The sequence below is a fragment of the Phalacrocorax aristotelis genome, chromosome 10, assembly GCF_949628215.1.
Source record: "Phalacrocorax aristotelis chromosome 10, bGulAri2.1, whole genome shotgun sequence".
Lineage (NCBI taxonomy): Eukaryota > Metazoa > Chordata > Aves > Suliformes > Phalacrocoracidae > Phalacrocorax > Phalacrocorax aristotelis.
The window spans coordinates 13887413-13913817 of NC_134285.1; the positions used below are offsets into that span (position 1 = coordinate 13887413).

General features: G+C 42.3%; 1 protein-coding gene across 1 annotated transcript in view; it reads left to right on the forward strand.

Moving 5' to 3' along the window:
* Positions 1 to 526: 526 nt before the first annotated feature.
* USP7 (ubiquitin specific peptidase 7) overlaps positions 527 to 26405 on the forward strand; it is a 72313-nt gene continuing 46434 nt past the window's right edge. Inside the window, exon 1 of the mRNA XM_075105316.1 lies at positions 527 to 924. Coding sequence (XP_074961417.1) covers positions 843 to 924 — 82 coding nt within the window. The 5' untranslated portion in view covers positions 527 to 842. The remainder of the gene's footprint in view (positions 925 to 26405) is intronic.

Sequence of the window (26405 nt, forward strand, 5' to 3'; positions counted from 1 at the left end):
CGGCCGCGGTGCTGCCGTCGCTGCGCGCAGGTGGCGGCGGCCTGCAGGGAAGCCGCGGCGGCGCCCGGGCCCAGCCCCGCTGGCCCCGCCTCCCCGGCCTCCTGTGGCGGCGGTGGCGGCTGCTGTTCCCGGGGCGGCCGCGGCGCTGCCTCCTCCCCGCTCGCTCCCTCCCTCCCTCCCTCCCTCCCCGGCTGGCTGGGCTGCCCCTCATGCGGATGTGACATTTCACGGCGTTTACCGCAGCCGCCATTTTGAGACAGAGAGCGCTGGCGGCGGCGGAGCGGCAGCAGCGCGCCGGGGCACAGGCAACGGGGGCGGCCCGCGGGCCGGGAGCAGCGAGCCGGGCGTCGGCCAGCGGCTGTGCCGGGGCGCTGGGGGGGGCGGGAGGGCAGAGGAGGGGCCCTGCGGCGCCTCCCCGACTTCGCAGCGCCGGGGATACCTCACCGGGGGAGGGGGAAGCGCCGGGCGCCGCCGCCGGGCCCTGACTCCTGGTCTCCCGTCCCCCCCTTCCCCTCCTCCCGGTCCCCTCCCCTCCGGCCCCCGGGGAAGCCGCCACCCCCGGCCGGTCCCTCCTCCCCACCCCTTTCCCCCGACCGGGTGCCGCCGCCGAGATTGGGCGAATAGCGAGCAAATACGTGCGCGTCTCGCTGCCTCCGCCGGCTGCCCGCTCCCTGCCCGCCGGAGCCCAGCCGCAGCCCCCCGAGGCGGGTGCCCCTTCCCGGCCGCTGCCCAGGCCCAGCCGCTCCTCCGCCCCTTCCCCTCCCGACACAGGCCCGCAGCCCCCAGCGGGAAAGGCCCAGGCCGCCGCCGCCGCCGAGCCAGAGCCGCAGCCCCAGCCCGACATGAACCACCATCAGCAGCAGCAGCAGCACCAGAAGCCCGGGGAGCAGCAGCTGAGCGAGCCCGAGGACATGGAGATGGAAGGTAAAGCTGGGGCCGGGCAGGGCCCCGCGCCCTCAACTCTGAGGAGAGTTCCCCCACCCCCCACGTCCCCCTGCCTACTCCCGGGGCTGTCCAGGCGTCGCGTCCCCCTCGGGGCGCTCCCGTCCTCCCTCGGCCGTAAGCACGGCACTCTCCCGGCCCTCTCCCCGCGCTGCGAGCAGCGGCGGCCGCAGCTTGCCCTTCCGTGCCCGGGCGTGGGGACCTCTGCCTGGCCGCGCTCTGGCGGGAGCGGGGGCACGCCACCTGGGAAAAGCTGGGGCGGTGAGGAGCGGTGCGGGGCCGGGGGGGGACTCCGCAGGAATTTGCATCGCGGGAGGGGGAGGGCGCGGGAGGAGTGGGGTGGGGGGGTGGGAAGCGCTGCTACAAAAGGGGACCTGCTCCCCCGGGGCGAGGCATGCGGCCGTGAACCGGGACCCCCGGCCTGGCGGGCACCGGCAGCCTGCAGCCCGCCGTGTGGTGAGCCGGGGGGGTGGCGGGGGCGCGCAGCCGCGCCCCGAGGGGGACCCGTCGGCCCCAGGGCGGGAGGGGGCCGGGGTCTGTTTCAAAGTAGTTGTGATTTCGGGGGAGGGCTTTGCCTCCCGCGGGGAAGGGGACGCGGCTGTCCCGAGGGCTGCCCGGCCCCCTGGGCTGCCGGGCGGCGAGGGGTGGGCAGCGGGGCCTAGCCCGGCCCGGCCGCCGCCGGCGTCCCCCGCTCCCGCCGGCGGGCTGAGCGGTGGGCTTCAGCTTGGCCCTGCCCGGGGCCGTGCGGGGCGGCGCGGCCCGGCCGCTCATTGTATGCAGGCAGCCACGCTGCTCGCCATTTTTAATTAACCCTTCTCGGAGGGTTATTTACAGAAGCCGCTGCCGGCCGGGCCTAGCGCGGGGTCGGCGGGCTGCGCTGACCATGTGTAGCGCCTGCACAGCCCTCGGCCCGGATCCTGCACCGTCATGCAGTTGCGCTGGTTTCATAAAGGAGGCACTACATTTTCAGGCTTGTACCCTGCTCCCGTCCGGTGTAGTCTCCAATGGTGCCTTTAGCGTTGTTTTTTTTTGTTTTGTGTTTCTTTTCTTTGTGTTATTATTTTTACACGCCCTCCCCCTGCTTTGAACAGCACCTTCTCTCTGAATTCAACGACATAAGATTATTTTGTGCAAATGTACAGTGGGATTTTGTTCCCTAAGGAAGGGTAGCCGCGGTACGCGGCTCGTACGGATGGTATTTGACTTGGAGGCCGAAAAGGCCAACTACCTAAATACCGTTCAGAGTACCTGGCTGTGAAGATGCCACTTCTGTTACGACCGTTTTAATCATCAGTGAGATAAATATTCGCCAACACAAAATATTTTGCTTGGAAACTGACAATCCACTTAGCAAATGTACCTTTCTGCTAAATAAGAGCCATTGAAACCCAGAGGAGCAAAGGTGTGTTAGTGGAAGCTTGTCACAGTGACTGTGAGATTGCATTTCAAGATTAGAAGGTCATTACAGAAAGCTGTGCGTTCCTAAACATAAATCTCTATTTCAGAAAATAGTAGCTAAAACTCATTTACTATTGGAGTGGCTATTTTTGGTTTTGTTTTACAGAACTCTCCAAACTGGTGTTTGTATACTGTGTGACAAATACATAAAAGAAGATAATTTAAAATACACCTCATGTTATTATTTGTATTTATACAAAGAAATATCTTGTGGGTTATATTTTCCAGCAGATTGTTTGATAGGCTTTAGCAATCTGCTTTTCCTCAGTATTCTTCTCAAGTCCTTTAGAATATTGACTGTATTTAGTGTTTTTATTTTTATGGGCTTGATGTTCTGCTGTGCTGGGCATGCTGTGAAATGCTGAACATTTTTATGCAGTTTAGAGGTGTCCTGAACTTCTCTGGATTGCATCCCCTCTGTCAGTGGGGATCCAGGAGTCCAAAATACATGTGGAAATCCCTTTGAGGGTTGTGGAAATCTTGTGCTGTTGGTTACTGCCATTGGACGGGTGAGGAAAGAGTCTCTGTGCATGTCAAGGTAGTGACACTGAGAACACAGTGCTTTTGAATCAGATTCTGAAATTATTTGAGATCTGTTAGGCTGCATGCAGCTGATGCAGGGCAATATTATGAACTTGCTAATTTGTGAGAGTTTATAGAACTGTCTTTATGCAAAAACAAAACCAAAAAAGTTTAGCCTTTGGAATGTTTTTGCTGGATTTTTTTCTTGAGAAATGTGTTAGTTTACAAGATTGCAAAGATTGGATTATTGCTAACTTTTATTAAAAGTTGATGCCATGGGTGTATATTCAGGTAATGTGTAAAACAGTGTTCATCATCTTAATGTATGGGTGTTTGTGCTTTCTTGAGAGAGATGCTTTCAAGCAGTGAAGAAAATACTTAATAACATATAGTTAGCTTAATTTTAACATGGACAGAGTGGTATCGGATGCCATTCTTCAGTGAGTGATCATGTTAGATTTAGGAGGTATGTGAAGAATGCACAGTGGAAAATTGCACATCTTGATTTTGAACTCTGAAGGTCCGCTCATTCTGTGTACAGCTATACTAGATGAGCAATTTTTGATGAGTGAAATAACCATTCCAGACATAGTAACAGAAGTGTGGAATCAAACTCTTTAGAATTAAATCAGAGATGGTATTTCGAGTGTCTGCTCTCGTGTCCTTGTTTTTCTCCCTTCCCTTTCCCTTATGACTAATTTACTCTTCCTTGATGACCTTATGGACACTCTGTGTAAATAGAAGTAGTACTAGGCAGGGCTATCAGACTTCACGAGAGAGGAAGGTATTCTCTTTAGAAAGGAAAATTAACCTCTGCGTCATGAAGGAAAGAAGCAATGACAGCCTTGATCAGGTGCAGGTACCCGCTCAGCAGGGCCAGGTGTGATGCAGGCCTACCTACTTGCAATACTTAGCTAGAATGTTGTGGTGTTACAAATCACCTCTTTGTGTATTTAGTCTTCTGTTACCTGTGGATGTTGTTTGTAATCAGCTTTAGCCTAACTGAGGCTCGGCAGCAGTGATACATGGATAGAGAAACTATAAATTTATGGGAACTGTCAGAAGAGGTGTCCCCTTGGCTGAAGGCAGGTGCTCCCCTAGCTGAGGGTACGGTTGGGCAAACGGCGTTTGCTGTTGCTGGTTTTCATCTCATGTGCCTCACCAGCAGTTGGGCTAATGCACCTTTCAGTGACTCTGAAGTGCTCAAAATTAAAAACAAAAAGTGGAGTTTAAAAATGTAGTTCAGGTTTTTAATTTGATTCACCCTGCAGTCCCATTTAGTGTTGTATGAGTGTGGCGAAGGTTTGGCATTTGGGCAGGAAGAAACAAGAAGGTCTGCTTGATGCTGGCAGTTATCTGGCCAAATTCTGTCACTTACTAGTCATGGATTTTGTGTGCACCCCTTCTGCATTGCTGCATAAAAGCATGTGATTCTGGCTGCCGTGACTGCCTTTGGGCCAGAACAGAGTGGGAGTGTGCAGGTGAGCTGTTGGTGCCTGAGTTTTAGATTAATTTGCCACTCGCCACCCCAAATTGTTAATTTTCCTGTAGGAATTCTGAAGAGTTTATTTGTATGCTAAATAAACTTAGTGGGGAAAAAATAGTTTTTCTGTACTGTTCGTAGGGCACGTAGGTTGCTTTATCATGCAAAGAATTATGGCTGTTTAGTTGCTAGTGACTTGCTATGTAAAGTGTAATTGAATCCAAGTCCCGATACTTTTTATATGCTTTCTCTGTAACATCTTTTCGCAAATGTGTCTGAACTTCAAAGAACTTGGCTTAATACAAATCTACAGTTGCATATTTCATAAAGTTCTTTCATGGAAGATCTCATTTGCAGCTTATGAACTGTAAATTTCCCTTTCTTATAGTTTGAATCTGGTTTTTTGTAGGTTCAGTCTTTGCCTGTAGTTACATACGCACATATGTGTGTTTTGCATTATGGAAGTTTCTTTTCCAAAGTAGCCAGCACAAACTTATCAAGACAGTATCGTAGTTCGTGAACATGCAGTGACTGGTAGTTCAGGCTGCACATTTGTGTTCCCCTTGTGTTAGCCCTGCAGCCTCTCAGGCAATGCCATGTTAACTTTTCCCCTAGTTAGGGCAATTTAAAGTTGAGATTTGAATTCCAGGTTAAATGATGCAAGATACTTACAAAGAACAAGAAAAAAAACTTGACGCCTGGGTGTGTGTGTGAATAGTTTAAAATTGCATGCTCCTGCACTTACCATGCAAGTTTGTGTTGCTTGCTGTTCATTCCTGTTTTGCTCACTAATGATGGAATTTACTAGATTTGTGACCCACTGTGTGATACTGGTCTCAAGTACATAACTTATTTTTTTGCCTGTCCTTTGAATGCTTACTTCCCTCTTATATTTTGTCCCCATTAGTATTCTCAATTTCTAGCAATTTAATATCATTTGCATACATAACATGGTGTTCGTGCCTTTTTTTGCCCGCTTCCGTGCCTTTCTCCTGAAGACCTGTATCCCTCTTGTTCCCTGAGCTCCTTTGCTGTCTTCTATATTGCGTGTAGCCAAGTTGTGATAAAGTGAGGCTGTATGTTTGAGAGGAGAATATGCAGACTAAATTAATCATATGACCGTGGGTATCTGCTTGTTTATGTTTTTCCTGCCCCTTCCCCTCTCCAGCCTTGAAATTTTTCCATGAAATAGATGATGCTCAAGCAAGAGGAGTCTAACTGAATTGGTTTCATTGCTGCAGAATGATTTATCACAAGGAAATCTAAATAGTGCATCCAGCCTGTAGCAGCTAAACCAGTTTAACCAGTACATCTTGCATGACATCATTTGATATTTGGGGTAAGGGTGAAAATGAACTGGTTTAGAGCTTGTGAAGCATCCAATTTTTCTTAAATGATAATACATTTCAAATAGGATATTGTTTGCTTTAGTTTGTGCTTTGAGGTGTCTCAGATCAGTTGCTTTAATTTAACTTTGTATCTTGTGGCTGTAAAGTGTTGGTTGTGAAGGAGTAAAATATTAAGTGGCTTGCAAGATAAGGCATTAGTAATCCAAAGCAAGAGTGCTTTTTCCCCCCCTCAAATACATATGTATATTAATGTATGCAAAATCCGCTGTGTGCTAGTTTGACATTACTAGCAACAGGATTAACAGTTATTATGAAGTGTCTTGACAAGTAGGATGGGGGCTGGAGACTGGCTATCTTATTTGTGAAGTTATTAAATATACAGTGTTGTTTTCTGAAACTGTTTTTATTGGTCACTTAAGAAAATGCATTTTGCTCTGATGATTTTAGCATTTTCATTTGATACACTAGCAAAAAGAGCAAAAGTACACCTAATCAGGGGCAATGGCTGTAGCATAATGTATCTGTGCATATTGTTGCAGGCTTAGATTTAACACATTTTAATGTTTCTGCTAAACCATTTTTTTTTCCGCTTGGCTTACTGATTGTAGTAAAACAAGCTCTGTAAGTTTAGAAACACTGAATGGAGTTTGAATGACTTGCCAGCAAAGTGAAGAATGGTCAGCTTGGAAGTTATGTTTTATTCTGACTTGTATTTGCCTGGTTTCTCCAGAAGGCTGAGATTTTTGTCAACTAGAAATAACTAAGCTTCTGGAAATTAGTAGGTGGATTTTGAAAATACTGAAACTGTACTGAATATTTGCAGTTTGGGGAAGACAGTGTTGGTCTTTTACCATAGTGCCTAGGAATCTTAGGGATTCTCTTCAGTCTTCAAATGTGTGTTTATATTCTGGTTTATATGGGACTTAACACGCATCTAGAATAACACAGCGTGATTGTTCAGCATAACAGCATGTGCAAGTTTGTGAAGCAAAATCTCTTAAAAATACGGACATTAAAACTAAATGATGAATTTTGATAAAAATAAAAATCTGATGTAATCAGTATAGCATATCTCAGTTTGTGTTTTTAATTGCTGTTTGGCAGTTGTTTTAAACACTGCCGGAAGAAGTCATTTCTGACCCATTTAATAGTGAAGTTCTAAATAAAACCATCATGCTTTGTAGCATCAAACATCTTAGGAGAACAGTATGTTCGGTTTCTGCAAACCTGGAGTTCTCCCTGACTGCAGGTGTAAAGCGAGCTCCAGAGTGACGCCACTCAGAGACAATGTGCCAGGATCGTCCTATTTAAATTGGGGAAGAGAAGACACTAGAACCTCAGCTTATTCTTATGTATATGCTGGTATGTGGAAATAAATAGTCTTCCAGGCATCCTGAACATCTTGGGGTTTTCTGGGTTGAAACGAGCACCCCGACTTGCACTCCAAAGCATATTGCAAGCCGGAGGAAGACAATGTGGATAGTGAGCTGGAATGTCCTAGGAGAAGAAAGTTCAAAATAGATGTTATTTTTTTGTAGCAGTACTGCAGTGTTTTGCACCCTAGGAGAGGTGATGAGTGTGTTTTAATACAGTCACACCTCTTTGATATGAAACACCATAAAAGTGCTAGAACACAGAACTTGGAGCTTTGTATTTTGTATGTTAAGGGATTGAATGCACTCCGGTAGAACTTGCTTTAAATGCAGAGGTCTGTGAAAATTCTTAAGGTTGTTTTTTCATAATTTCCCTTTTCCTAGTGTAAATAGGAAAGGTTGTGTAGGAATATGATTTGTGTTTACCATAGCTCTAAGCTTGGTCATCTGGTGATTTCACAAGGTGCAACTGCAAGGATGTTCTTAAAAATGTGGCATCTCCAGCTGTGCATGTGTGTTGTTGTAAAGATCTAAGGAAAATTTTGTTTTAGAGCTCTAAATGTGTTGTTTAACAACAATTGGATGAATTTTTTGTTGAGCTGTGTTTAAAAACAGAATGGTCCTGTATTTCCATAACAGAGATTTTTTCCTTCACATATGTTTCAGAGGGTTATTTCCTAACAGCACTGATACTGTTCAGCAGGACTTTGACAGAGATTTTGATAAAAATATGAGGGTGCAAATGTCTGTTAAAACTTGGCAAAGGTTTAAATTCCAAATCTGTCTTAGTGGGTTAATATTCTTACTGTTAAATAGATCAGGGATGAGTGGTGTAAATTTGTTTCATAAAACGGCTAATTTGTGAATTAAAAATCTATAGACTGTAGTAAATGTTTTAGTAAATGAATTGGTACATATAAAGAGAAGGGAAATTACATTTTTAAGAAAAGAAACTGACTTACCAGTATAAGATCAATGTGTTAATCTGTGATTAGGTAGGAAATTTTGGCTGTAAAACTTGCTTCTGAGCCATGAAAGTACGGGATAAATTATGGACTACACTTTCAAGTCTAGGCCATGCAGTGGTCTGCCTGCACCCTGGAGCATCTCATGTGTGGTTCTCCAGGCCTGTGGTCCCTCAGGCCCCAGCAGCAGCTCAGGGCGGCTCTGCAGGGGGAAAATCTGACCTCCCAGCTGAGGAGGAAGCCGCCCTGCACAGGTGCTGGGGCCGGCATGCCACCCCATCTTGTTCACCTGTGCAGTTTATGCCTTATCTCTTGGTAGAGGATGAGGACTTTGGGGTAGGTGTTTTAAACTTGCACATGTTCTGCGGTTCTCCTGTTGTGCTGGACATGGTTGCAGTGGCAGGGGGTTGTGACTTGTAGTGATAGGAACATTCTGGTTTGCCGTTCTTAAGGTCAGGGAGGTTGGCCACCCTGTGCCTGGGATCTGTATTTTCATGCATTGCTATTTTATCCATCAGCTGTGGTAGGGACCGTTTCTGATCTGGTCCTATGAGGCTGCTCCAAACCCTGTATGTCTAGAGGAGTACCTGTGTTGAATTGCACTTATTTAGCACTAAACAGTTTTTGGACAGTAACCTGTTGCATTTTTTGTCTTGACAGTCTGTGATTACTGGAAAAGAATGAGGGGATTAAAAAGTGTTTCAGGAATGATGAGTTTCCTTTTTTTTTTTTTTCTTATTCACCACTCCCTCTCTTTTCCTCCAATCTAAAAATACATTTTGTTTTAGGTCGTGAAGGCGGAGTTGGCAATCCTAGTACTGGGGCATGGTGGTTTCTGTATCATCTTTGGATTTTTTCAAGAACAGAGATCATTTCATTTGGAGGCGGGGAAGAACTTAACATTCTCCTTTCTTGCTTGTAAAGCCAGGCAGCTCTCCTGATGCAGCCGACTTTATGCCGTTGCTGTTTGGTAGTGGTGAAATACATCTCAGTTACATATCACTGGAATATTTCTGGTAATCACTATCAGGTAACAATTTTTAGACACAAGTTTGCCTTCACAGCATGTCTTAACTGTTCCATTTAGATAAATGGTTGGTTTGCTTCTGTTAGATGTTCAAGCTGACACTTGGATGCTGTTGCATGTGTTTACAGGCTTCAAGTCCTAAGACAGTTTGAGATGTATATTTTTTAAAGGAAATCTGCTTAAGCAGGGGCTGTGTGAACCCTCTTATTGTTTATTAGATCAAACTAAGGATAGTTAGATTTCCTTCTTCATTGGGAGTAGCAAGGAACTGACCTCTGCTAAAGAACTTTTCACTTGGTTAAGTGCTAGTTGCTTAATAATATTGAGGGTGAATCTAATTTCTGGAGAACAGTAGATAATATTAGAAGTTTGAACACAGAGATAATTCAAATGTGTCTATAAATTATATGAATTAAACAGTGGGTCACAAGCCACACGTAAAACCTGCCTTGCTAGTAGCAATTACAGTAGCATTGTTTCACAATTTTCTTCTGCTTTCCTTTCCCTCTTCTCATTCTTCCTGTGTGGTTTTTATCTCCTCTGTTTCAGTCTCTTTCAGATACTTCTTGGACTTCAACCCTGCACCAAAAAAACAGTCCCCTTAAAAACTAGTGTAACGCTTTGCAGTATTTCTGTCATGCCATGAAGGTAGTAATCATAAACATAAGTTTTGGGGGTTGTGGGGTTTTTTTGTTTTGTTTGGTCCCCCCCCCCCCCCCTTCTTAAAGTGCCCTACAGCTGAGGAATTAAAAATAAGCAGCAGTAAAATCAAACCAAAATCTGCCAGAAATTGAAACTTAACAGTTTAACCACAGGATTTGATAATAACTGTTTCTTCAAATGTATTGCTTCAGTTCCATATTGATTTTTAAGATATTTTCTTGTTCTCAGCAGATTTGTCTTGTTCTTTTTAACCTGTTTTGTTCATCAGGCTTATGCTTTGTCTCACAACCTGTGCCCTGAAGTGTATCATCCAAAGTAGGAGAGGGTTGATGTGGGAGGGATAGGGTCCTTACTGGAAAGGAATCCTGGGGTTTCCTTCTGAAGGAGGGAAAGCTGTGCTGCAGCTCCTTTGCCTTACCACTGGAGCTCTGGTGGGGAAACTTTCTTGATCTTGATAAATGCACAGATTAAGGGGAAAATTAATTAGAAGGTTGCACAAAAATGGATCTCGTTTCACCCGTGTCGGTTGCCTGTTCATAAGCAGTCCTGTTAATCTGTGACTTTGTTCTGTCCCCTCTGCTTTGCTGGAGACATGTAGTGAAACTGGTGGGTTCTCCAGTCCCTGCAGCTGAACAAAGAGCTGAGCTGGCTCTGGCAAAGAGCAGGGTGTAGGGGCGTGAATGAGCCTGGGGACTGGGCACATTGGCATTGCCACTGAAGAGATGTGTGTGGAATTGCAGCATCTGTCTTCAGACTTTGAAACTTGGGATAAAAACACTTCAGCTTTACTGGTCAGTGACCTCTCTTGATGGATTAAGAAAGCATTCTAACTAATTCTTTAAGACCTTTCAGCAGCCTTCAATATAATGGACTGAGAGGTGTTAACATTAATGCAGTGAGAGACCGTGCTGCACTCAAGTGGTTCTCTTCAGTATGTTTATCTGTTGGTTGTCTTACAAATTATGCGTGTGCCAGAAGCGTTTGTATAAATCCACATTGCAGACTACTAAGGAAGATGAATCAAAATTTAGATACTTCGTGACACCTCTGAAGAACAAAACTGAAATCAAATGCAAGAGAAGTACTTGGTTGCTTGAAGTACAGCATAGTCAAGGTCTGAACGTGAGCCATGGGAGCCTTCCAAATTCTCCTTACATGTCCAAATGTGCAAACACATGCTTTTGCTAGCAAAGTTATACTAGCAGCACTGAATTCAACCCTGAGCACACCTTCAAGGCCCATTTTATTCAAGAATATTATTATTGTTACCTAGCTTTTGCTTAAATTAATATAGTGGAAGCCTACATGCAGTTAGCAGGTGTGTGTGCTAGACATCTCTGGACTCAGAAGCATCAAACATCTCCTGCATCAAAGGAGTGTCTGTTAGCTAGTATGGTATCAGGTGGCTGTGCTGTGCAGCAGTCCAGCTGAGAGTGGTGCCTGCAAGAAAGAGGAGTCTAACCCAAAATTGAGCACAAGCTGCAGGGAAGGTCTTGCATTTCAGTCTGGTCACCAGGCTTCATTATATCAGATGACTTTTATATGCTGCCAGAAGAGTTTGTGTCTAGTTCACTCGAGCACTCTTACAGAGAAGAGCTATCTTTTAGGGCAAGTTTTTTTGACCTCTCTGCCTCCCTTTTGCCTCCTCACTTGCACTGAGATAACTGTGTGGAAGCACGTGGTAAACGAGATGAATGAATTTAAAATAACTTCCTTATTTTGGGTTTATTTTTAACCTAGCTCAGTTCACTGGTTTGCTTTATTGTTTGGCCCCACAAACAAGTGGGTCAGCTTGACTGAGGAGGCAGGAGGGAGGAAAATCTCTTAAGCCATCATTAACTTCTATAACTTTTTTTTTAACTTTCCCAAGGGCCTTTATTTGACACCTGGTCCTGTCTCCCCCAAGAAATGCAATAGGGGATAGGGCTGTAGCAAAGTTCCAAAGGTGAGTATCAAATCCAAGCTTACAGAGCTCTTAGTGCAGACACATGGTTTTACCATTATAGAAATCGAACGTTCAGATTCAAACCTCTTCTAGGGATGAAATTGTTCCCATTGCAGGTCTGCTTCTGAATGTCCTCTTTGTTACTTTTTTTTGCACAAGGGTATTCCTTGTAGCTAAAGATAGTCTCTTACATTTCCTAACTTGAATATATACCAGGAGGATCTTCAGCTTTCTCATCTCTATGAAGTAGGTTGCTATTTTCTGAATTAAGTACCTATTAAAATCTCAAACAGTTACCTCAAGTCATAATCTAAATGTATTTGTCGGGGTTTTAACCTCCTGTCCAAACTAGCTTTTCCTCAGCACAGTGATAAAAATTTCCACATTCAGACCTGGAGTTGGTGCTTACTGCAGCTGTTCCATCAGCCAGGCTCACTGGTCAGTGTAATGGTCCTTATTTAAACAGGAGCCACTGGTTTCTGGAATGTGGTTGGATCATACAAGTTTTTAGTAGGTCTATTAAAAGAAATTTCAGAGTTAACCTGATTCCTAATCTGGAAAGTTTACAGGAGAAGATGCGTGAAATTTGGGTCACTTTAAATTCAGCTTCAAGTATACCTATGGCTATTAGCATCGTGTTCACAGGTTACGCTTAAGAATATAAAACTGTGTTAGTATTGACTGGCATAATACTAGGTAGGGTCAAGCTGGTGGAGCTGGAGCAAAATACTGGCAGAGATTAACTGGGCTAATGTTAATTTTTGACCTCTCATTTTTAATATACCTTGAAATGCATGTTAACCACCTCAGTTGCACGCTTCAGTAAATCAAAAGATAGGTGTACAGTAAAAGTATTTGAAATTCTGGCAGGATACAACTTTGTAAATAGAGACATATTTGTGCTTTCTGAAGTAAGACTTTAAAAAAAAGTAGAATTGTTGAGCAATTTATGGGTCATTTCTACCCTAAATATGGACAGTTGCATGAAAAGCTAGCCAAACACTCAGTGTTACAAACCTATTCTTCATGGTAGTGTTTCCACATTATGCTCAGAAATGTGGGGAGGGCGTGTTAATTTGGTAACTTGCTTCTCCAGTGGGGATGCATTGCGCCCCCATAGCCGTGTGGTGTACCAGGCCAGTTAATCTCACCACTGTCCTGTTACTGGCAGCACTCTTTCCTTGGGAGCAATCTCCCGGCTGGGTGACTTGTGGGGATGGCAGAAGCTTGCTTTATGGCCCTGTGTTTCCGAGGTGAGGGGGTGCCTTGGAAGAACAAGCTTTGAAAAGTAGGTCACTACTTCCAAAAGACTAATTTTGCCCTACCTGTTGGTCCAGTTCAGAAGAGCACCTGGAGAAGTGGGCAGCTGAGAAGAGTGCCTTGTTCTTGGTTGCAGCCTTGTCTAGATGATCTTTGGACCTGAGCAGTGGAGAGGCTGGAGGGGTATCTGCTCCTTTTCCCCTGCAGCCGCTGAGATGGTGTGTTAACTGCCTGCCAGGCAAGGAGCGGCACCAGTGCTCCGATGGGCAACACTGAATTTTTAGTGGTGTATGTTGACTTCAGAAGTTCGGCTTTTATTCAAAAGATAGCTGTATACTTGGTTGTATAGAGGTGGGCTTGAATTTTCTGGGAGCTGGAATGCTTTCCTCAACCTACTGTATTTCTCTCATGTAATTTCACTCACTGAGGTCTGTAACTTAAGTCGTGTTGTTAGTTGAGTGTATGCAGCTGCCTCCTGGATCTGCAGAGAAATTTGGACTGTCCTCGTGATATTAATCAGCAGCAAAAGCTATTTTAAAATTATATATTAATGGTAGCTCAGTACCTGGACATACCTGAATAATTTGGTTAATGGCCTACCCAGATGGTTTAACCACTTGCTGTGTTGTAAGATTTAGGAGAAAATACAAATTATTGTAACTATGCCACTTGTAGTGGTCAGAAATACCTTCTTGCCACAGATCTCTACCCATTCTTTCAGATGTGTTTTTCAAGCAACAATAATCAAATATAAGGCTTAGAGTTAAGTTGTTGGAGCTGTATTGAAATGCATGTTACCATTGCAAAAAGTTTAAAAAGCACCAGTGCAGGTAGCAGTACAAACCACTGGCAATAACAGCTCTTCTGTGTACATGCCGTGGTTTCCACTGATACTCTCTCTACTTCTAAACAAAATTCAGTCTAGTCTTGAAAATGCTTAATGACATAGAATTCACACTTATGGTCTAGTTTTTCTTTTCTGTTTCCACCTTAAGATAAAGCATCAGGAGGGTTAAGAACCTCAATAAGCAGAGATTCTGATTGTTGGGTGTTGAGAAACTGTACTGCTGGCACTTGGATTGCTGCTAGATAGGTCTCAGTCTGAGATCTGGCCAAACCAAGGGCACTAGTATATGAATTAGTGTAGGGGTCATTTTTTTGATCCCAGATAAAGTATTAATGTAAATTGACTACTGTAACAATAGTATCAGTAACAGTAAAATAATACCAAATACTGTAAATAATACCAATACTGTTGTTTCTGATTTCCTCACTTGTGGAACAGAAAGTAAGAAAGCTATATCTTGTTTGAACCATTCTTTTGCCCGTTTGCGTACTTGTTAAAATTGGTAACAGAAATCGCATGGAAACTGCATGTCCAGCAGGCTTTTTATGCTCAAAATGCTATTCCTCTAAAAAATATTTAATATTTGTACATGTACAAAATTAAATGGTAAAATAAGGTATAAAATTATCCCTAGAACAGTAGTTGTAACATGCAATTAATGCAGCACAGGCAATGCTGTCATGTAACAGGAATTTGCCACTTAGTGCAAGCTCTTAACTTCAGCTGTAGAGGGATGCCCTAATTCTGGAGTGCTTTGGACACCGGTGTCTTGAGTTTTAGTTTGCATGTGTGCAAATGGATGGAGGGGTGCATTTAGTGGTGGATCTGGAATAAGCTTTCCTTTTCCACAGTGGCTGGAGCTCAACATTCATGTAGATGTTCTCTGTACAGCTCAGCAGGGTGAGTTCAGAATTGCTGTGCCCAGGAAGGAAGGTTGCAGGGATTTGAAGTGTGCTCAGACTTCAAGAATGCTGGATTTTATTAAGTGATAGGGAATAAGCACTGTTGGCATTGAAATTCTTACATTTATAGCCTTCCTGTTTGCTCGTGAAATTCATGGAGTTGGTTGCTAATAGCATTTATAGAAAATAATTAAAATAATTCCCTCTGCCCCAGAAACTTTAAAAACAAATGTGGCTGTGAACACTGCATCTATTAGGCAGGTATGGTGGCAGAAGCAATTGCAAAAGCTAAAACCAGGTGCCTGTAAGATATATTGAAAGGTGTTTCTCTTTGCTCTGGGATCACTTACTCTGTGTCAACAGTTTGAAGCAAACATTTTCCTTTTCAGAGAGGGTGGCATTTGCTGTGGTTTGCTCAATGAAGGAACACTTCTTTTGTTGTGAGTTGTGCGACCCAACAGTAGTGGGTGTGATATTTCCCCTGCGCATGCAGTCTGGTCACTGCGATAGACTTTCTCTCTCCTGCCATACGGCTGCGCATGGGTTAAGTCCCAGGGCCTTGCCTTGAGAAGGGGGGGGTATGAGGAGATCCTACAGCTTGATAGAAGTTCTCTAATAAAATCCCAGGGACCTCTAGCATCCCACAGATTATCATCTGGATGTTTAGTGAAGTTTCTTGCTTACCCAGACTGTCCAAGCCAAAGGACAGACATCTACTCACCATATCCCTTGTCTGTGTCTCTCTCTTTTTGGCCTGGTGGGGTTTCTTTGATCTTAAAAAACGCACTGAAAGTGTATAAACAATAAAATATCCACAGGGACATTAAAATACCTGAATTTGGCCATATGAATTAGAGTGAATCAAGATGTGTATGTTTATTTTAACATTTTTATGGTCAAAGGATGTAATGGGGGGAGTGTATCTGCTAGGTAAAAATCTACACAGTGTATTGTCTGATGGGTTTTGTGAACAAGCTTAAACAGGTAAAGAGACTTCTGTTAGATGTGCACAGCTAAATTTCCTTTTGTGTAGTTTAGCTGTTAAAAGTATGCCAGAGTTGTGTTACCACCCTGATAAACACAGCACAGTGATACTTGTAGGCACCTGGTTTTTGTAGGTGAAATAACTGAATGTTGTGTCAAAGGGTTGGTTTGGTTCTTTTGCTGGTCCGAGTGCTGAGTGCCAGAGTGCAGTTTCTCCTCCTTGATTCCTTCCAGCAAATAACCATTCTCTTTTCACTCCCAGTCTGTTTTGTCTTTTTTGTTGTTGTTGTCTTTTGTATCCTTTCTTAAATTCTTAATTGCAAAAGCATGACATGGCATTCTGTTCCTTTTTTCCTGAAAGAAAGTTTCCCCTTTCAGAAGGAGAAAGGTATTGCTGTATGGATAACAGTTGCAGTTAAATTATTACAGTGTCTAGTAATTCTTAAATCCTGGTCTTATTCTGAATTCGACTGATAACATCTGGAGCTCGTTTCAGGTTTGGGTCAGACCTGACTGTAATGACATTTAAATTGGAACTCTGTGCTTCAGTTCCTTCAGTTTGAGGTATTAAACAAATAGTGACTTTTAGATGAGAAACCTTCAAATAATGCACACCAGTTGCAATACTTGTTTTTGGTTTTTGGTTTTTTTTGTGTGTGTGTGTGTACTTTTATTTCTTAAGCAACACCTCTTAAATTGTGTTCTCTCTGCTTCTGAAAGGAGAAACATCCTTAAGAATTCTTAATTGAAGTTTGTTGTTGTTGTTGTTAAAGAAGGTCTGGAGCTGAGGAAGTGCGAGGAATTTCATACTAGACAGTTTGTGGTGTACCTGTATATTTGGATTTATCTCTTCTCCCCTGTGATCTGCTGCCAGGCACTGTCCCATGCTCACCCCCCTCCAAGGAAAACTGTTAGTGGTTTTAAAGTAATGGAAAAGTAGTCCAGGAAAAAGAGGAAATGAGATGAGGATCCAGTAGTGGGGAGGACTAACAAAAAATCTGCTTGTGCATGCTCCAGGGGTATACTCAAAACACTGAGAGCATTTGTGGGATGAAAGCTAGAGCAGGAAATGTAAATGGACTAGTTAGAGCCAAAGAAGTGTGAGTAGTGAGGGTTTCTGTGAGTTTTTTGTGGCTGATGATGACACAGGCCACAAATGCTACATTATTAGAGAGAAAAATAGAGGGTGGGGAGAAAACTTAAGGGACTTAAGGTTTTCCTGAGACAAAGGAAGAAACATTCATTGTCAATAGAATAAGGAATTTGAGATGCAGCTTAATTCGGTGGTGATGTTTATACCAGCTTCTAGCCAGAGGCAAAGCAGGAAGGCAGTAATCAATTTTTGAAAGTCCTCAAAATTTGCTTCAGATGAGTGGTGCTAGCTAATGGAGCAAAAATAGAAGTAGCTGGGAAGATCTGCTGGAAAGAATAGAGTATTGAGATTGGGAGTGTATTTGTGGAATTAGGGTGTTTTGCAGAGCATAAGAAGGATATAATTCACTGGGTGTCATGCAGTAGTTAGCTGTTCTAAAACACATTTTCAAGTCTGTTTTGTTGCCTTTATGCTCTAAGAATAGTTGACCAGAAAGCTATTGAAATACTGTGTGAGGATTTGGCTCACGAAACAAAAAATAAAATGTGATATGTACTAAATAAGAAAGTAAATACACAACAAACATGAGCAGTGAAGTACAACTTCCTCTTCAGAATGTAATTTTGCTCAAAAATGTGCTAGTTATAACTGCTGCCACATGTGAGGTGACTGGCTTTGCAAAGAGAAAGGAGAGGATTTCTGACCAACTTGTTTTGTCTCCCTTTTCAGGGAGAAACTAATTTGGGTGGTTATTTGGGGTGGTGACACATCAGAACATTAATGAGAGTGCTGAAATACGCAGGAGCCCAGCATGTAAAATAAACCCTATCTGAAGCATCATCCCTGTACCCTTTATTCACTTGGTTGCACTGCAAGATGAAATCTAAATTACATGGGTGCAAGGTCTCATTTCTTGAATGTGTCTCTCAAATTTCTGTTTCTAAAATAGTTGTTTGCATGATTTGCATAAACCACGTAGTTTTGAAGTTTGCAGCTGCAAATGTTACCATCTGATGTACGTGGTTCAAGAAGCCCTGTTGGTGCTAAAGAATTGTTTTAAAAATGATTGCTGCTTTACAGGTGTTCCAGTAGAGTAGTTGTTGTTGTTGTTGTTGGTATTCCAAGTAGCTTAATTTTGGAGACCTGAATTCAGCTGTTCTCAGCTAGTGCTGGTATGGACAAATATACTAGTTTGCCTCATGGATTTCAGTGCATTTGCGTTAGGTTTTGAAAGATAAAGCTAGCCTCAAAAGGTATGTATATTGTTTTCCCTAGAATACAAAGTATAACTTCTTTTCTGATTATGTTTGCACAGCTAGTATATGGACTTGGCTACATGGTCCTATGGCAGCCTTTTTGGCACCACAACAACTGGTTGGCTATTGAACACCTGAGCAGTTAAACAGGAAGAAGCTTTTTTTTTTTTGTCACTTCTTAAAAGTTCTCTTTTGTTGTCATTTAAAAAAGTGACTTGAAATTGCTGACCAAAAAAAGAGAGATAAAATTATCAGTGCAGTGCTTAACTGAGGATTATAAAATTCCTGTTCTGCATTATTTTAAGAATTCCTTGGTAAATAATGGACGCTAACCCCCCAGATTCCATATGTTTTCTATATAAGCAGTTTTTCAGCTGTGTTGTTTGTTTGAAGAAAGTTGTTCTTTATGTAGACGGTATTAAATAATTGACACAGTTTAGTGCTAATTTTAGTGTCTGCTAACATTTGGATGTTTTCAGTACAGTAACTTATATCTCCAAAGCAGTAAAGAGAAGCTGATTTTGAGAACATTTTACAACAATGATCAGCTCTTTCTCAGAGCCTAAATAATTATTTCCCTGCATTAACACTTGGGGGTAGAAAGGTTGCTGTCAGAATGGAAAGGGAAAATAAAGGTTAAATCTTACTTAGAAATGAATGCTGAGGAAAGCATAAACTGCTTTGGGACCTAATGGTTCTGTTGTCAAGTCTGAGGATGACTCTTGGTTCAGTCCTCTGTTAAGGCTTTTTGAATTATTTTAAAGACTGCTAGTGTTTGTGCTACGAAGTAGGAGAACACAGGGTAGCCACCTGGCAGATGATTCACTAAATTAAGGCTGGTCAGAAATGTAATGGCAGTGGTTTCTTGGGAGTGTCCAGACCTCAAAATCTTTGTGGATACTCAAGCCAAAATGGGGACACTTCTGATGTAGGGAAGGAGATTTCTGTGCCAAAAAGGAGTGGGATGGGGTAAACCACTAGCTGTGAGCCTCTTGCCTGTTCCAAGCCAGGGACACCACCAAGTCCCCTGCTCCAGCTAGACAATCCTCCCACATACAGTCATCCTCTGCTTGTCCTGTTTGGCTTAGTGAAGTTTTTTGTAGAACATGGAACAATGCTAACAGATGAGGTTGGAAAATTGAGCTTATTAAGTAACAACCTCAAAAACTCCTGGGAACCATGTCTTTCAAGAATTTGGGAAACTGGTGGAGAATAGAAAGCTCTGAAATCTGTGTCTTAGAGAACAAAAAAGCAGTTTCTTGTCCAGCTCATTGTAAAGCATGCCATTTGAAAAAGGCATGGGTTTTGTTTTGCTCATTCTCTGGTTGTTAATTTTAGATAAGAGCATAATTACGCCTTGTTAATTACAGTGAAAACAAATGGTAAAATAAACTCTATAAGTGTAGACTTCTTTTTGGTAGTAGGAATCACTTAAAATCATAGCTTACCATTATGCTTGAAATGTATGTGTTAATAAACTTAAACAGCAAAAACTGAATTTTAGTATTAAATGATGACTTTGCCAGCAGTGCTCCTTATATTGCTGGGAGGAAACAGTAAACATTCCTCTGTTACCAGGATGTGCATGTGTATTGGTTCACATGAAGGACTTAACACACACACAAAAAACAAACAAAACACACACACACACACCCCCCCCAATACAAAAACAAAACAACACAAACACACCCCACCCAGAAAAACCGAAACCTCACCCAACCAAACCTTGAATGATTTAATTGTTGTCGTTTTCCCCACGGTTAATCCAGCTTTGTAAAAGTGACCCTGACATAAGGTTAGGGTTTATCAGCCCTGGGCAGACCCACGCTAATTGGTTCAGCGCTGCGCTTTGCTACTGCAGGCGCTAATCTGCGATGATGCAGTTCCTTGTGCGGCACGCTCAAACGAGGAGGAAGCTGTCAGAAGCACCGACGCTGGGCTAGGGGGCGAAGCCATCACCTGTGGTTGGTGTAGGGCTGGGTGGGGAGCCCAGGGCGGGTCCTGGTCCCTGTGCCGTACCGTGGGGATGCTTCTCAGCAGCTGCAGTTGCTCTTTTCCTTGAAGTGGAAGACAAGCATGACTTGGGTGTGCTGTTATTTTGAATGCAAAGTGCTAAATGCTTCTGTGATAAGCATTTTTTTCCCTACAGTAAAGATTATGGACAGTAAAAAATTGTGTTCTGAGTCAGGAGTCTTGGATTTTTTTTAAAAATCCCATTCATTTTACCCTGTTTTTTATACAGTGTGAACTTCAGGCTGGTAACGGGTTTTTCGGTATGAATGTTCAAAAGCTTCTTACAGAAACTCTGCATATCTGCATGAGATCAGCCACCCTGGATTGAGCAAAAACTGTGTTTAACCTGGTGTCTTGTGTCTTGAGGGCTGTCAGTAGCAGATGCTTAAGTTAAATGTTAGGGCAGGGGAGGTATGGCAAGTTCCTTTCTCTACTGTGTTCACCCCGAGGGTCTCTGAGCCTGGCCAGGCTGCCTCTGCCTTTTCATTGCTCCTGATGGAATCTTCTTTCATTCATTGCTTTGCCTTTGGAAGTGAACGGGGAATAATATATGCTTTGTGTGTAAGTTCACTGTGCTTCTGCATCTTGAACGCTGAGTGCAGCCTGGTTAACAACCTTGCTTTTCTCTTGCATCTTAAGAAGGTGTAGGAGAAGTGAAGAAGTTACGAGGAAAATAAACATCGTAAGAGGTATCAAATGGCCACTGTAGCAGTAATGACTAAGTACAGACTCGGAAGCATCTGGCCCTAGTGCTGTGGATGGCTGAGGGAAGATGTTCTAAAAGTCCAGAAAGCACAAGTGGCAGGAGAAGGTGGAACAAGAGTGATGTAAGACCGGAGAACATGGACTGTAACATCAGAGAGCAGGTTGAAAACAATAAGAAAAAGAGTTATTTTGTATAACATAGTTAAACTGTGGCACTCCTTGCTGGGATGTTGTAAATACTGTTTTGCAAAGTTGGGGCACGTGTTCATAGAGCGTTTTGAAATGCACAGACACCATCCGCAGATCAGGAAATCCCAGAGCCCTGAGATGGGGGCCTGGGAGGGTGCCCTACAGCAGTGTCTCTCCCCATTCCTGTTCCCTTCAGCCTGTCAGGGCTTCCCTTGTTGGCCAGTGCTGAACCTGCATGCGGTGCTTTGTGGATCTCCTGTTTTGCACTAGTGCGGCTGCCTTTGAGCCGGAGGGAGCTGGGAAGGTGTCTTGGCCTCCACAGCGTCTTCTGACAAAACATTTTGTAACCTTCAGAAGTTTCACCTGCGGCATCGAAAAGGATTTTGTGTCCTTCAAACTTGCATTCTGGTAATATAATGTAAGCCCATGGTATCATAAGTATTAGAAAATAATTTTTCTCTCATGGGTTTTTTTGTTTGGTTTTTTTTTCATCTGTGCTATTCAGGATATTTGTCTGGCATATCCAATCCCCGCTTAGTCACCTTTCCTCTGAAGTGATTATACATAGTCTGTTTTCTGGGTCCTCATTCCTAACCCATTAATGTATTCTATGAAGAAATCAAACCAACATGCACAGCAGGCTTTATTTACAGTTCTTTCTTTATAAACAGTATCTATCTGTTCCCATGTTACAATTCAGGTCATTGTAGTATTCAGTGCACTGTGCTAATTAGTTCTTTATAGAAGCACTGCTTCAAGAGCAGTATAGTCAGATACCGTGCTTTGGAAACCCCAGGATCTTCTGGTTGTGCATCCCAACTGAGCAGTGTGTGCATCATGTGGCATGGCATAGATCACCACTGTCTGTGTACCCAAGGACGTTTTTGCATTGTTCTAGATCACCATAGGACTGCTAGATCAATTTTGTAGATGATTTGGCTTGTGATTTCGTGCTGCTTCGCTATACTAGCCATCTTTAGAACAGGTTTAGTAGTTACATAGTTAGCCTAAAAGGAGTAATTTCTTGTGAGCATATTTGATTTAGACTTCTTTACTAATCAGCAAAAAAGCCTGGATTTAAGCTTTTTGTGTTGTCAAATGAGAAGGAAACACCATTAACTCTGCTTGCTTTCTTTTTCACAATTGTATAACAGTTTTTAAAGTTCTCCTCCTGAATCTGTTTGCCTTTCCCTGTTCTCACAAAAGCCTAGTCTCAGAACTGCTAGCTACCTGTAGTTGCTACGTCGGATTCCTGTGAATCTACTTTACATATCTATCCATTTCTCTGTGCAGCAGAAAGTATAAGGAAGAAGAGGTAAAACAAGATCAACACTAGCAAATCTAGTAATAAAGGAAGATCTTTAAAAGCATTGCTGAAGATAATAGGAAGAAATGCTGAAGGTGTTAGATCCTAGGTAGGAGGTCTCTGATGTGCACATTGGACAGTTTCTCTAGCTCAGAGTGATCTGACTTGTTTAAAGGTAAATTATGGTATGATTCTAAAAGTTCATTTCTTTCTTCCTGGTGTCTGTAAAATTAATTGCAGTGCAAAATCTGTTTTATCATCCCTTGTTCTTCGCTAGGAAATTATTTTTGCATTTAAACTCTCACATGGAGATCAACAGTGTTTCAACAGTTCAAAAAAATCTTGTCAGTATTAGGAAAAGATGATGATTTAATATATTATGCTACTTCTCCATGCCACTGCTAGTGTGAGCAAAGCTCAGCATACTTCAAGACTGAGTTCAGGAGTGAGCAGTGCAGTTAGCATTTGCTGTAAGTATGAATCCATTCTCAGAATTTCAGAATCTGAAATAAGTGTATAATATTTTGACTTCGTAACAAAATAACTACACAGAATCAGTCTACCTTCAGAGCTAGTTTGGTCAAGTGGTATATGTAATTGTACTAACCCTTTTTTCAGAAAGAGTAAGGCAATATTTTATATTCCTTTTAAACACACAAAAAACTTTTTGCTGCTTAAGTACATAGCAAGCATTCAGTCATAGTATTTACTTTAATAGATGTACCCAAACCTCCTGTAACAGTGGACTGTGTGCATCCAGAATGATACAGAAGTGAGTTCTGAAAAATGTATGTAGTTGACTGACTGCTAAAAACTCTGCTGGCCCCAGTAGAGAAGGTGTATACTTTTCTATACTTTCACAAGAAGAGAGGGAGGTGCTGATGGGAGTGTAATCACCAATCCCATAATGTGCTCATGTTATTATCCAAATATACTCATTTTAATTGCTCTTTAATTGTCATCTTTAAAATACAAAAATTGTGATCACAGCGCTATAGCATGCTGAGTATAGTGTCATGTATAAACATAAATGCTCTGTGATGCTTGGACTGCCCTGGCTCCAGTTGAGAGTATATCTTTTTCTTCCCTGTGTCAGAAGTTCATTTTTCTTTGAGTAGTGTTTCTGCCTTTCTAGTGATGATTGCCGAAGATCTTAGCATTTGTTGTTGCAAGAGGTAAGTCCATTTCTCAGTAAAGCAGTAAAACATAAAGAGGGGTGTGATACTGGAAAAACACATTGTTTAGGGTGTGTTCAGTAGGTTGGGACCCAGTGCCTTGTCTTCAGCAAAGATGTAATCACGCTACCATCTCTGGAATGTGCAGAGACAAGACGCAACGAGTTAGGGTAGTTGCTTCTATAGCCTTGCTGCTCTAGATACAGCAAAGGGAAGGTAGTGCAAGTCCAGTAGCCGTTGCCATAATAGGTCATGACACTTTTGATGTTTCAGCCTTTCTTTATTGTGGAAGAAAATATGTTGTGTCAACTGTTCTAGTTACTGGTTTTTTTAGTATTACATGGGAGCCAGAAACAGGCATCCTTCCCTTCTTCCTGATCTGATCGTTTTCTAGAGTGTAACCTAGGATAACAAAGCTCATCAGACTAAGACAAGGAACTATGAAAGATTTTTCAGCAGACCTTCTCTTGCTCTGATGACTGCCAAGGGCTTGTGACACTGCAGAATGGGTAAAGCCAGACTGGTGAGACAGGCAGGTGGGTATCTTTCTGATAAATAACATCACTGCACTGAAGAAAAACCAATGCTGGTGCTGCTGTGTACCCCAAGTTATTAAACACCTGGAGCTTAAAAAGTATATGAAAATTTTCTTAAAATGAGAAGGTCGTCTATACAAACTGCTTCAAGAGTAGAAAGTTTAAAATATGTTGGATAATTATAGGTGTGGTGTTAGTGTCCAAACTGAACTCTGGTTCATGCAGTCATTGATTCAACACTGAATTATTCATAAAGCAATAAGTTAAACTGCTGAAAGCAGGCAGTAATTTAGTCACTGTTCGAGTTGTGGTTTTTTTTTTTTGTAAATTTTTTGGTGTGACTTCTTAAACAGCAGTTTTTGGTTCACTGAGTAATTGCATTGATAATACCCTAAAGGCTTTATACATGTCTTTAGGAAGTTAATCACGTTTTTAACTCATAAATTTTTGTTTTATAAAGTGCCATCAGACTGCCTGTCTCCAAAGATAAGCAGATAAATGAGTTGCTGCAGCAAATTGCCTAGTATATAGAGCAGGTTCTGTCTACGCTATTTGTTCTCAGCTATTTTTCTAGCCACAAAGTTACATTGTACCTCCCTTTTACTTTCAAGTAAAGATAACTTTCTCAGTAGGATGAAGTTTCAGATACTATTTGCCTCACAGACTGATATCTTCCATGCATGTTGTTTAGAGTTCAGTAGCTTCTTACACTAATAACATCTTTTACCCAAGAAGAGAATAGTCATGTTAATCTAATCAGATTATAATTTTTTAATTATTCATTAGGTACATTGGTGCAATTTAAAACCAGTCTTGCCATCCTATGTTTTGTCCAAATGTTCTCTTTGGACAGACAGACATGATAGGAAATGAGGGCAATATAATGATTGATTGGTGTAATAAGTGGTGGCTGCAGGGTTACTGTCTGTCTGGTCATTGCTAAATGTTTTGTAGGCATGGCAGATATGATGAGTCTGCTTCCAGGAAGTTGTCCCATCCTGGTAATGTTTTCTTCTTCGTTTACTGTCTTGTGTAGCATTGTCTCCTTCTGTGGGGGATTTGCAATTCACAGTCAATAATGCAATAATTTGTTTCAGATTACAATTAGAGGGTCAGAGACTTCCATATAATGCTGTTCCTGTATTTTTTTTAAGTTCTAACGTTGGCTACTTGCTCTTCAGTTAATAAATGCCCTTTCTACTTTCATTCTTCCTTTCTTTCAAAATTTGCTAAATTTTGAAAGCACTGAAGACCTTTAATATTGTCTCCCTACCTACAAGTCATCTCGCTTCCTATGCTCATAAAACCTTTCTCCTATAATCTGTAAACTTGCTTCCTGACACTTCTCTAGAAGCCTTTCCCCCTTAAGATTTAGTCATTGTCCTTCAGAGCTTTCTTGTGTAGAGGTTTACATCGCTAGGTATACCTTTTGACACTGGATCAAGTAACGAAGAAGTAATGAACCACGAAGGAAGAAAAATAACGAATGAAACAAAAGCAAATTACCCACCATTTTGCTAATGTGAGAATTAACTTCTGGCTGTAAATGCAAATTACGTGATTTTTACAAGTAATGGAAACATCTGTGACAGTTATCTATACATTCATCAGTCCAAAGTATCTAAGGGATTTCTGTACTTCCCTTTCCGTTCCTCCCATTCTAGTAGCCAATTTAATCTCACTTCTGTTACTGTTTCATCCTTTAAAAATGTTTTAGGTGGATTGCTTTATTTTTGGATGCCTTTTGAAAGGCAGGTCCACTACAGAAATTGGTTGATACCTCTTCAGATTTTCATTACAGCAACCTAGGACTGTTTTGAAGAAGTGAATCTGTGTAGTACACTTTTAATTCCATTTCTTCTGCATCCCTTTGTGCAGTAAGTGGTGTTGTATTCTAACTGCAGGTAGGGATTAGGGGCCAAATAGTTTCTCTTGCTTTTGAAAGGCTGAGTTCTTCCAGAGCAAGTGAGGGGAAATTTTTGCTTTGAACGCTTCTAGTTCTTTCAATGTTGACTATTGTAAGTTAATTTCATTCAGATCATAGAGTTAGGAACTTGTTTGGCTAATTTTGGCGCATGTGGGTTTTTGTAGGGTGGTGTGGTTTTTTTGTTTACCCCCTGCCTCCTGGGAGTAATGCCTATTAATCTGGCTTTCATAGCAATGGTTTCCAGACCTTTGGAGAAGCAAGTTGCTGGAGCTCGCAGGTTTTCTTGTAAGCTGTTAGTATAGTCACATAAAAACACGGTTCCACTGGTTCAGTAGACTACCTGCAGACTGCTCGCAGGCATGGTTGGGGAGTCGTTGCTATGGAGAGTTGTGAAGTAGTAACCTGTTCACATTGGTTTTTTTCCAATTAAAGGCAGGTATTTATTCTTCATCTTCTTCACATTGTTCTAAGTTTCCTGTTTGCTT